Source organism: Anopheles gambiae, chromosome 2, assembly GCF_943734735.2.
Source record: "Anopheles gambiae chromosome 2, idAnoGambNW_F1_1, whole genome shotgun sequence".
Taxonomy (NCBI): Eukaryota; Metazoa; Arthropoda; class Insecta; order Diptera; family Culicidae; genus Anopheles; species Anopheles gambiae.
The window spans coordinates 58260071-58273629 of NC_064601.1; the positions used below are offsets into that span (position 1 = coordinate 58260071).

At 31.6% G+C, this 13559-nt stretch overlaps 1 protein-coding gene across 2 annotated transcripts in view; it reads right to left on the reverse strand.

Moving 5' to 3' along the window:
* Nucleotides 1–11606, reverse strand: part of LOC1272724 (homeobox protein abdominal-A homolog) — a 115572-nt gene extending 103966 nt beyond the window's left edge. The window contains exons 1-2 of one of the 2 annotated variants that reach the window (XM_061650853.1): nucleotides 11070–11606; nucleotides 9922–9963 (exon numbers count right to left, since the gene is read on the reverse strand). In XM_061650853.1, the coding sequence (XP_061506837.1) occupies nucleotides 9922–9934 (13 nt within the window). In that variant the 5' untranslated portion in view covers nucleotides 9935–9963; nucleotides 11070–11606. Of the gene's footprint in view, nucleotides 1–5695; nucleotides 5727–9921; nucleotides 9964–11069 lie in introns of those variants that run through there. The other variant, XM_061650852.1, reaches the window with a different exon arrangement.
* Nucleotides 11607–13559: the final 1953 nt, after the last annotated feature.

Sequence of the window (13559 nt, forward strand, 5' to 3'; positions counted from 1 at the left end):
TTTTGCCCCATACAAAGCGGAACAATCGAATTTTTGTAGCATAGTTCATTTTGCTCGTGAGTGTCATGGTATACCAGTTTTCAAAAAGACCAGTAAAATGAACACCTTGGCGGCGAAATGAGTGTCAAATGACACCAAAATGACAGCCGGATCTATCAATTTTTTTTCGATTGAAAAATTGTGCTGAGGCCGATTATCTGACTTTGTGGCACCATGGTCAGTTCCCTAGGTCACTTATCAGAAAACTTTTTTCATCCATCGTTGAGGACACTTCAGCTATTTCCCTGCAAAAAAGCAGATCGATATCTTTTCTTCTTCTTCTTCTTCTTTGGCTCAACAACCGTTGTCGGTCAAGGCCTGCCTGTACCACTTATGGGCTTGGCTTTCAGTGACTAATTGATTTCCCCCCAAAGCAGGATAGTCAGTCCTACGTATGGCGGCACGGTCTATTTGGGGATTGAACCCATGGCGGGCATGTTGTTAAGTCGTACGAGTTGACGACTGTACTACGAGACCGGCTCCGATATCTTTTACAATCTCTTAATACCATTCATAAATGTGATAAAATCTATAAAATGTATGGGGTTCACTGAAAGTTTCATAGCCAAATGACCACGTAATTTGCCAATATTAGCTTATATGATGCTAAAATCATTTAGTAACAGTTAAAATTGACCCGACGAATATTATTTTTAAAAACCAAAAATAGTTTGAACGGGCCTTAGAAATGAATAACAAATAATTTCTCTAGTACTTGTATGGATGATTTCAGCCGCCAACTGTCAAACTCCATATAAAAAAGCTGACTAGAATCGTGAAAGGCCTACTAGGTTAAATACGTGTTCTAATATAAGATAAATACTTCAATTACAAATACAATCCAAAAACATATTTTAAAATTATAATGCATAAAATACTTTTAGGAATTTATCAATCAATCAAATCACACTAAGCTCTTAAGTAACTTCATTCCCCTGGCAGAGCCTAGCAATGGGGTTTTTACGATGAGATAAGTTTTTATTTGTTTTGCATTTTTTTTAAACTTAACATTAGGGCCCTTTACGATTCTAGTCAGCTTTTAGTATGGAGTTTGACAGTTGAAGGCTGAAATCATGTAAACACTCCATACAAAACCACACACAAAACTAGCCTGCCATTTTCAGTCTAGATTTTTCTAGCCTCAAAGCTAGAATTAGATTCGAGTACCTGCTCGAACAAATGGCAAAACACGGCGTTGTTTACATTTTCCCCAAGGTGCATTAAAGAGATCAGGTGATGGAATATAGAATCAAAGGTTTTGTAGTCCAGGTGGTTTCATAGCATTTTAAAAACCAATTTAGAATATCAATTTTTGACAGGACGGATGAAAGCTATTGCCTAAACAAGCTTTCTGGAGGCTTGACGAATAAACAAAACACTCTTAAAATCTTTATTCAGAAGCAGAAGCGATAAAAATCAGCCTTCTAAATTCATACACCTTGCAAAAAGCCCTGTATATTTTGCCCACTTAGATAGCTGTTCAAAAACTGCTATACAATGCAAACAGCTGACAGGCTGAAATTTCAGCCTACGAACTTAAAACGGAAAGGACCCCATTGTTATCCTCCAAGCATAGAAAGTAAACTTGATTGATGTTTTTCCTGAATACATCAATGTTGTATCATTTGAATCTGTAAAATATATTTCAAAACATAATTTATTTACAAAAAGCGGCTTTTTCTAATTCCTGTTCTTATGATTACGTAAAGTTGTTAAATTCCTCGTAATAAATAATCAAATCTAATAACGCAATCCGATTTTATTATTTAAGTTTTTCTAAAACTTAAATATTATTTCTGAAACGAAAAACCATTTTCTGAGCGTGTTTGAAAAAGGCTCGTACAGAACTCCAACTCACGTTGACCTGCATAAATGACATGTGATGTATGGAAGTCTTCCTAAAAAATGAGTAGGCATAAACCATAAAGTTTGTATAATTATCCTTTAAAAGTATACGGATATAATGTATTGAACTGAGTTCCAAACGAACAACGTAGAGTTTTCACCACACGATTCGTTTGCGCTATATATTTTGGCTACTTGTCACGTTTTATTTTGTTTTCTTTTATAATGTTTTTTTTTTTTAATTCAGGATTAATGGTACGGCCATATTGCTTATTAATAAATGGAATGATCCTGATTACAAGTAATTACAAATCAAATAAATTCACATCGAATGTTATGGATGGCTTTGCAAAAAATATGTTTAAATATATTATTTTTAGCTTCAGAACATTTTTGTTTAAGGATATCATGCAGCTCGTTTAGGAAAAATCCACGTTCAATAAATTAATCATTATAATTGATTTGTTTTCTTTTCTTACTAGTTTACTGGTTTTACTAGTTTACATTAAAACTCATTCAAGCTGGATTGAGTTTGACATTTCTGTGTGATGTATTAAACATCATGTGTAAAAATTGAATCATGTGTTTGAAAATCATATGTAAAAATTCTTGGAGACGGTGAATTCGAAAGTGACTTGGAAAACCTTGTAAAGTGATTCAGTTTTGTTGAATGGTTAAAAGTGCCAATAACAAGATTTTTTGCAAATTCTAACACATAATAATTGGAATATATATTCAAATACGCAAAATAAATTGCGTGATATATTTTGATGGTTGATATTTTGCATGAATTTGAAATATGAAGTAATCCCTTTTTAGGTGCACCATTCAACACGAACATTAACTTGCAAAAAACAATACATATTTTTCTGAATGCTCCGTATGATTACTACCGTCATCATATGGCGTTCTTTTAGTAACGGTAATCAAAGAAACTAAGCAAATCTTGTAAGTTGCATAAGTTGAATGGAGCTGAACTTTGAAATATATCTTTAATTCCGCTAGATATTAGAGTTTTGGCAACTCAGAACCTGTTATAAGGCAACTCAGAAACCAGAAATTAATTTTTCTGATTTTTTAGAAAGCTATACGAGAAGCCACAAATGTTCTGATAACATTTTCAGAATAAATATTAGTTAACACTGATTTTAGTGTTCAGTTTCCTAGATTCCTTATGAAATTTTAATAATTCCGGAATAACGTTGACACATTTGACAAAATAATGCATTGTTTGGAAGCTACGTAACGAAATAGGACTATTTTCATTTACAAGTGTTATAAAAGATAAGAAAATATTTCATTTTAATATACATAACTGAAATATTTCTAAATTGTCTAGCCCTTTTAGCGCCTACAGCCACTATTAGAAAGAATCTTAAGTAAATAGACGCCTATCATCCTTTGTTGTATTTTTTTCGGGAAGCTTCTACATCGAAAGTAAAAAAGAGCATAGGGGATTACAGTCTGTACTTATACTTGCTCTTTACCAGCGCATTGTTTGCACATGGAAGTTTTAACTAACAAAGAAAAAACAACTTTATAGAAAATCGACTACTCATTGAAATGCGCATCAAGCGAAACGGAAAACACTAAACAAACAAGCAATCTCTCTGCATGGTGTGTATGTCTATTTTTTAGACGCATGGCACCTTGGAACCTAGGCATCAGGATCGTGTATTAGCAACGTCAGCAACATTGGTTGGTTCACGCACCAGTTCTACAGTCCTAATACTCCAGAATGTTTTCTCTATTACCGCACAATTGAGCCACCCCACACTAATATCCCAGCCGGAATCGTACTGAATAATAAAGTTTATTTTTGCTCGAAGGAAATTGCTAAGATAAATCTTGGAAATGGGACAAGTCTTTTAATGAGGATAAATATTTCAGTTTGCTTTCTCCATGGCACCGTATCCTTACGATTTCTTTGGTTGCTTCGTGCTTGGCTCCACAACCAATCCACATGCCGTATAAAAATGGCTCCTTCGATTTGAGAAACCAAGAAGTTAACGAATGTTTCCCGCAGGCTGTGCTACAGATAATGGCGTCTTGCGAAAATCATATCAATACTGAATATTTCTTATGCACAGCATTTGTAAAATAAAACTCAAAATTAAAAGCGAACAGTATGACGCTACGAGAAGGGTGACGATGTATGACGATGTATATATTTATCAAGGATATGATAATTTTCTTAACCTAAGATATGGTTTTTGTGAAGTTTAACGTTCATCCAGGCATGTTTAAGCGTTTCAACATATCTTTATTTATATATATAAATATTAATTTATATATATTTATAATAATAATAATAATAATAATAATAATAAAATAATAATAATGTTAATAGTTACATCAATAATAATTTTTATATTTTATATATATATATATATATATATATATATATATATATATATATATATATATATATATATATATATATATATATATATATATATATATATATATATATATATATATATATATATATATATATATATATATATATATATATATATATATATATATAAACGTTTGTTGATCTATATTTATATATTTATAAATATAGAAACATTTTATACATTTTCTATTTACATTCATATACATTTATGGATAAATTATATAATTCTTTATAAATTGATATGAAAAGATATGGTGAAACTTTTAAACATGCCTGGTTTATGCGTTATACTGTATACATGGGTATCTCAAATATTTTGTATGGAAAGTGATAACTGAAAGTTCAAACGATATAAAGTGAGTAAAATAAGTGAAATATGTTTCAAAAATTTATGAACTGGGAAGTGACTCAAAAGATACTGGCATCTGTCTGAATTACATTTGTAGTGGTTTTATTTCCACAGTTGCTTTTACTATTTTTGAAATATTTTGTTATCTATGACAACTACGTTTTTAAGCAATATAGCCAGGCTGTCCTTACTGAACAATGAATATTAAAAACAGCTAAGGTAATTTTTGCCTATTGTTGCACACCATCCAATTATTTCACACTGCGTATATTTTTTTGTTTATCCATATATTTATAAAACAGTCATGAAAGCTAGCATTTTTCTTCAAATATGGACTATTTCTGCCTCACAATTGTTAGTATTGCCGAAAATAGGTTCATGGTAAATGTAGATTTTTGACTGATCAATGTTGTGGGCTCCAGTCGAAACTTTAAAAAATAACACAATTTTAATTTTTCTGAATAATGATTTAAAACCTGACCAGAACACTACAATGCGTAGGTCAACACATAAAACGACATTTATTGTATAAAATTTCAGCAATTACACTATATATAATCCAATAACTTCAGAGAAAAATAATAATTTGTGTGCTAGCACTCTATTTCCAACAGACTGTCTCTTTTCTTCAATGCCTACTTTGTTTGTAACTCACATCAAAGTGACTGCAAAAATTGCCAGCAAAATGACCGAAATGAGCAAATTCATAAAATTAATAATTTAAGTACTTTTCAACACAAATCTAAAGAAAGTGAGAGTGTACAACTGTTTTAAACATTTTTTTCTGTCTATTTGCATTGATTAAAACATGATCCGATCCGTATTTGCCGTTGCCGAAAATAGGAGCACAGCCTGCCGGAAATAGGACCAAACTGCCGAAAGCGGGAACAAAAACAGTGTTTATATTTTCATGAATATGCCTAAAAATATATTTCGATCGGCAAATAAGTAATAGCACAACATAATACGATAGTTTAATAATAATTATAATAATAATAATAATAATAATAATAATAAAATAATAATAATGTTAATAGTTACATCAATAATAATATGCTTACATGAATGCTGTATCATATGTAACATGACATCAGTAAATATTTTCTTTATAAATGGTTCTGAAAATTTTGTACAGCGTTTAACAGTTATGCTTAAATCGATAGCTAAACAAAAAAGATTTAATGGAAAATGTTATCGATGCATGTAAAATACAACAACAAAATGTATCAACGAGTTGTCATGTTTGAAAAACTGAAAAAAGAAAAGAAAACTTTTAAGTTCCCATGTATACGCTAAATTAAATAACACAAATGCCCTTACTATGATACTTAACTAAAAGCTTAAATTTTCAATACAAAAAATGTTGATTTTTTAATATGGACAAATACATTTTTCTTTGCATAATCTCTGGGATACCCGGATAATCCGGTTTGAGATAACGGTTATTATTAAGGCATGCCATAACTGATACTTTATTTCAAAATAAGTTAATAAATTTTTATACTTCATCGACCATTGTGCACCATGACACCGCACAGCGCCATCTTTAGGTCAGTTGTTAAAGTTAAACCAATTGAAAACTATGAAAAAGGCTAAGAAACATTATTATAATGTTTCAATTTGCAAGATTTAGCTACAACTTGAGTATTTTGCATTAAAATATTGTAATAGAAATATTCTAAACTATTTTTTAAATTTAGTAATGAATAAACAAGAACTAAGACTGCATCCATGCACATTGATTGATTCAGAAAACACAAATAATGTTATTATATTGTCTCAAAATAATGTTTATCTTTAATCGACTGCTGTGAATACGTATGTCTTGTTGTTCACTAAAGGTAACGAAATGTATTAATCATTACTATGAAGCACAATGGTCAACTTGTTATCATTCATTTATAAGTATTATGGAACTAGAAAGTGAATAATGAAATACAGATATTTATACTAAATAAATTAAATTTTATTGAATTGTGTTCAAGATTCTACGGCTGAAATATATAAACGAATGTGAGAACTGTGTAAATAATTCGAACAGTTCTTATTTCTTGCATTAGCTTTTACAACCGACAAAAAGATGGCGCTATTCCCTTAGCTTTGGACACTGTTCCACAAACTACGCAATGTCGAAGATTTCCACATATTGTGAAAAATGTAATGTACAGTATTTCCCCGAAATACGTGAATTAGAGTTACACGATGGTTTTGTTTTGACAAATACGAAATTCAAAATCAATTGCAGTTTTTATAAAAGTTTGAAATTGCCAAATAATTATAAATAACCAAATTCTCTACATGAATTATATGAAATCAGTAATAATGCACATTCAAATATTAAATTTAATAATATATAACTTTTCATCATTCATATTTTGGACTTACATAACTTTTCATACCATATCAAATCTAATTGAACTGAAAAGTTCTTGATTGATTTTTCACGGATAGTGTTAAAATGTTATACATAGAGCACAGATTATCCCAAGATACGATTTCAATTTGGACTCCAAGTCAACTGCGTATGTCGATTTTCGCGTAAGGCCGTGTTCTGGTATCGAACAAGACATCAGACGTGAACAAATGAATATAGTGCTATCGATGTGCACCGTCAGACATCTCAATAAAACAAGACTAATGTCGCATCGAACCTGTCAAATTTTATACATTTTTCTGATTCAAGTGGATTTAGGCAATCCGTTGGTTGGGCTCTATCATCGACTTTATCTACAACTTTTTGTTAATTAAATGTATTTTTTCAACGAAATTTAGACGTAGGTGATTCTTAATTAACATTAAAATATAGATTGACAACAGGTATGGCAGAAAACAATACTATATTTTGTGTTTCAATCGTAAAATAATTTAAATGCATAATTTTGATGCAATCCTAACCAAAATAGAATTCTTAATTTAAACATTAAAGAAATTTCAACCTGTCAGCTGTTTGCATTGTATAGCAGTTTTCAAAGTGGGTATAATATATAGGTGGGCTTTTCCCAAGGTGTATGAATTTAGAAGGCTGATTTTTATCTCTTTTGTTTCTGACTAAAGGTTTTAAGAGTGTTTTGTGTATTTGCCAAGCCTCCAGAAAGCTTGTTTGAGCAAAAGTTTTCACCCGTCCTGTCAAAAAGTTATGTTCAAATTTGGTTATAAAAAACATGCTATGAGACCTCCTGGACTACATAACCTTTGATTCTAGATGCCATCACCCTCTTTAATACACCTTGGGATATGTGTGAACACCACCTTGTTTTGCCATTTGTTCGAGCAGGTACTTGAATCTAACTCTAGCTTTGAGGCTAGAATAATCTGAGACTGAAAATTGCAGGCTAGTTTTGTGAGTGGTTTTGTATGGAGTGTTTACATGATTTCAGCCTCCAACTGTCAAACTCCATACAAAAAGCTGACTAGAATCGTAAAGGACCAAATAGTTGGACAACTAATTTCTGCTAAAAAGGTCCATTTGACAGAACGGGTGAAATGAATTTTCATCGGAACAGATCGTTTTTAGATCAGCATATACGTAGTAGATATTGGTCTCCTCCTAGAAGATGTTGTATCAAAACAAATATGGAGATTAAGTCATTCAGATTTGATTAAGCTTATAATCAGCAGTATTTCACGAGTTTTAATAACTTTTGGAGTTAATTGTTATTAACGACCGATTCGCTTGCAAGGTGTTGTTCCCGGTAATAATTAATAGAGGGCGACACGGCCCGCGTTTTCAAGTGTGGTCAACGTTCAACACTGACCGGACCGAGTATTCCCAAACGCTTACGATCAAAGCTGCGTGAGACCTCTAAAAAAATAATTCTTTCTCCTAAGCCCGAGACAAGTGACGGATCTTTAGCCTCGTCAATAAAATATCGTTGCTTAAAAACCGCTTGATTTGATAAAACAACTTACTTCGGGTGAAATAAAGAATCCCGTTGCCTTGTTGTAACATTTAGTGAATATAATGAAGATTTTAATAATGTTTTGTGTTTTCGTCAAGTTACGAGAAAGCCTATTCGAGCAAAAGTTTTCGCCCGTCCTGTCTAAAATGACGTTCAAATTTGTTTTAAAAAATTACCTACCACCAAATATTTGCTCTACTTACACTTTGAAAATTTGTATGCAGGGATTGACAATCTCTCTAATCTCAGACTTGCTATATTTGGCAGAGCAACAGATATCTCTCTTCAATTTTGGGGTAACAATCATCTAGTAACTAGTTAGATCTAGGCAGTTTAACATTTGTTTCCTTTACATATGAAATTTTGAAGGTAGATGCATTGAAATTAATTAAAAAAAAGAGTTATTCAATGAAACACACACACACACACACACACACACACACACACACACACACACACACACACCAAATAAAAACAAAATGTCTACAAAAACTACTTTTCTTCATACAGCACACAGCCTGTAAGCCAATGTAAAAAACAACTATTATGATTATGAGGCTCAGAGTATTAACATTAGTCTTTATTTACACTGCCATAATTGTGCACAGTTCAAATGCTTGACAATTTTTAAGCATCTTTCTGTTATCATGTTTGTGGTAAAAAACAAATGATCTAGTGAAATGAAACCAGGGCTTGATCAGATAAAAGAGTCAATAAAAGAAAGAGATGAACATGAAAATCGAAAAAAAAATTCTCTTTTCGGAAAAAGAGACAAACATGTAGAGCGAAACACAGCCATGAGTTGATTACAGAGCACAATGCTAAACAGAAACTATAGAACAACAAATGCATATTTTAAGGGTGTATGCTTTTGCCCTGCGCAGACATGTTTTGTTACAACAATTTCTATATGAATGAAAAAGATGACCTGTTGTCTCAAATCTCTCCTTTAAGGCAAAACAAGGCCAAAACTATCCTCTCAAACGTTATACATTGGAAAAAAAGAGATAACTATCTATAACAAGGGAAAACCGATCCATCTCCTCCAACCGGGAACAAAACTTCAGTTTTTATCGTAATGCTTAAATTTCATTTTTAAAGCATCGTTTTTATAATAAGATGCTATATGCTATGCTATATAAGATGCTTATAAGTCCTATGGTTTAACTTAAGCATGTAATTTCTACCAAATGATTTGAATGATCAGTTTTTTTGGGCCATGCATAAATTTCTTACATACAGTTCATAACTTTCTATTCTTCTTGAAATTGAAGGTATATAACGTGATGATAAAACAATTAATTATAGTTTACTCGCTATAGAAAATGTGTTGTTAACGACAAATTTGATAATTTTATGGTGAGTATCGTGTACATAAATTTACTTACATGATTTCTGCATAACAATGTAAATAGATGTATTATATTTACCTGAAACAAAAAAAGAATAAATTTGTGTTACATATTTATAATCTATGCATTTATTCTGCAATTATTTCATGCTTATCATTCATTTCTTATGTTCTATTGTGTATATTAAGTATTATGAGATGAAACAAATAAGAAATAAGGAAGATTTGAAAACAAAATAGATTAATACTTTGATTTCAGATTCAGATTCAGATGCCTGTGTTTAGAGATTCAAGATCAGATGTGTTTAAACACATTTGCTCGTAAAGCTCTTAAACTGTTTTTCAAGACGAAAATGTATCATGTAAAGAATTATATTTTTTGTTATGAAAGTAGACATTTTTGAAAAAATCAAATTTTGAAAATATTTTAAAAAAAATCTTAAGCAATCAGATTCGGATTTTTGGATTTAACAGAATCCATTTTAAAAAAAATATTTTCGCTAGTGTTGAAAAAAAACTTGAAGAGACAAAAAAATTGCAAATATAGAAGGGTACAAAGGATTTACACTTATCTTTAAGTGTCAAGAGAAAGTTTTTGACCTGCATGTTATAACTACAAGCAATTTGGTAAGGTAAATAATCATTAGGCACTCCTCCTCCAAACCTTTTTTTACCTTGCCATGCTAAAAGTATTTTTTAATAGTTGGAATGGAATTGCCTTAAAACCCTTATTCAAGCGAGACAAAAGTAAGGTTTAGTTTCGAACAACTTTTACATGAAACTTGTATATCATTTGATCCATGTATATCATTCTTATTCGTATTCTAATGTAGAAGATTGATAGCGGATGCACACTCGATAAACCGGATCATTTTAATTCAAAATTTTGACAATCGAATTCATTAGATAAGGGGTCAGGAGTTTTCGGTCAAATGAAATATCGTTAGATAAAAACATATATACCTTTTTATTGATATCAGCTTTCTCCGTAAAACGTGAAAATGTTTGCAATATAATAACCAATTCTAGAACCAAAGCAAAACTAGGATGTTTTAAATTCATCAAAATATGCAATTAATTATGACTTGCGTAGCGTGACATAAAAGCATGATTATATAAAACTTGTATGGAAAAAACTTAAAGAAATCGCAAATGACACATGCAAATTTTCACAATCGTACTTACACTAACAGCATACACAATTTACTTATTAACTAAGTCACTTTCGGCCTATTTGGAACACTCGTGAAATAACTCTCTAAGACATGTACACTTTTGATACAAATAGATGCATGATGTATCAAATTATCGCAAAACATCAGATCTAATTTATCACGTAGCACATATATCGCACAAATATTTTTTAATTGACACCAACACACATAACCTTTTAAAACAAAATGTAAGCAAATAAAACAAGTATACTTCAGAAAATTTGTGATTATCAGTCAATTTCACTCAACAACCCACAGCCAAACAAAGGAGAGTCCAAAAACAGCAAATGCTATGTAATCGTGCGTTCAGCGAGCAAGAACTAACTCTCAGCTCGGTACGCTGTGAACGGAAATCTGCAGACTGTCTACATCGGTCCTTAGTTGGTAGAACTGTCAAAAACCAAGTCCGATAGACGATGATGGTGGCGAAAGACGAAGTCTAACAGAGAGCACAATAATGTTATGTTTTTTGGTAAGCCATGTGGAGAGTTCGAGAGGGAGAGTTGAAAATTATACATTTACTCAGGAGATCACACGCGGTATGGTTCCAACGCTTCGTAAGACCGTTAAAATGGAAGGTGGTTGCGATGGAGACACCAGCAAAACCAGAATTTCTTGCCAGCTTTGATAGCAATATTGTTAAAAAGAGTTTCTAAGGCTCCGGCTTTCCCAACAAAACTGGCATCGCTTTTCACCATATTTGCTCAGTCACAAAATGTTGCTATATTTTTGTTTTGCTACATAAGTTCGGCTGACGCATTTGCTTCGCGCAGCATTTTCGGTTTATAATTTTTGGTCCCTTTTGTTTGCTGGTTTCCTGATTCTATGCTCCAGTTGTTGTCCTTTTCTTTTCATCGCACTTGTTCTGGCGAGAGAAAGAAAAGGATTTTGAAGCGACTTTTTATTGCATAAAAGAGTTCCAAAAGGGACAGATGGCTGGGTATGATATCATGGACAGAATACTTTGTGGAGAAACTGAAAGAGATAGAGCACTTGATGCAAATAAAAAAAAAAGATGGACATTATATACAAAAAGGTGTGAAAAGGACAAATAATTCTGTAAATATATGTTGCTTTTCAAAGGAAAGCACGACTTGAACCGAGAAGGAACTCTTACTTTATATCACGAAAACCATTGTATCGTAAGTAGAAAAGTTGTGAGATTTCTTATTATAAAAAGCATATGAAACATTCAGCTCAAAAGTGATTACACTTACTGTTATTCTTTTACTGTATACAATGGACTGATATCTTTGGAATTAATTATAATTGTTTTAAAACTTTTCATATTTTCTGTTTTGTTATTTTTTCTCTATTGTTTCATATTGACTTTTCATCTATTTTGCCTTTCTATCCTAAAATCTTCATCCTTCCTCGCCATTTAATTTTTGGCTATGACTATATGTATAATTGTTGAATGTATTTTTGTCTATTTAAATATGTTTGCATTTAACAATCGTCCAAAAATACACAAGATATATTTTAGGATTTTTTATAGTAAATATTATTATACGATTTTTAAAAAGTGTTTTATAGGTTGTATGAATTATATAAGGACAATTATCAATATATATTTTGTAAGATATCAATTTTTTTCCATAAATATTTTTTGCAGTTAATGATTGTTTTGAAAATACAAACCAAAATATGTTCACTTCACCATCCATGTTCTCAAAGGCGGCAAAAACAAAGGCGCCCGTAGCCATCTGCTTCGGAACTTTGGCCGTGTATTCGCAAAGTAGTTTATGAATCTAAATCAGCTGGCATCGTTTTTGGGCTGAGTTAGTAATTTGATATTTACATGAATTAGTAAATGTAATGTGTAGTGCCGGTAAGATTTTATGGAAAGGGTATTGTGATAGGCCCATTGCAATTGAATTCGTCTGCACTTTCGCCAAAAAATGTACGGGCGCCTTTGTGGTGGTCTAAAAGAACATCAATAGTGAAATGGGAAGTGGGAGGAAAAAAATATCAGTTTATGATTACACTCTTGAACTATGCTTGAACTATGCTATACAATAGTAAATATTTAGATTCTGCTAATAATCATGTTTGAAATTTTGAGTCGCTTTTTTTAATCGGATCAGTTTTGAACCTTTATTCACTAAATTGATACGACTCTCATGCCAATTTCAAATTACTTTTTCAAAATCTTACGTTCTTTCGTATGTATTTTCAAAACAATCTCCTTATACTTCTTCTTCTTCTATTTGACGTAAACGTTCTACGCGGACATGCCGGCCTATATAGGCTTTTGAGACTAGATTCAGTATCAAGCAGCCGAATAGTCAGTCCTTGTCACGGGGGGACGGTCGATTTTATGCTTGAACCCATGACGAGTTCGAGTTGAAGACTGTACTATGGAACCGTCCCTTTCACTACAATCGTAAATTGTTAAAAACGATATTTGTTTGATTTTTTTTGATACCTCAAATACTTCAATATTGATAATTATCTTTAT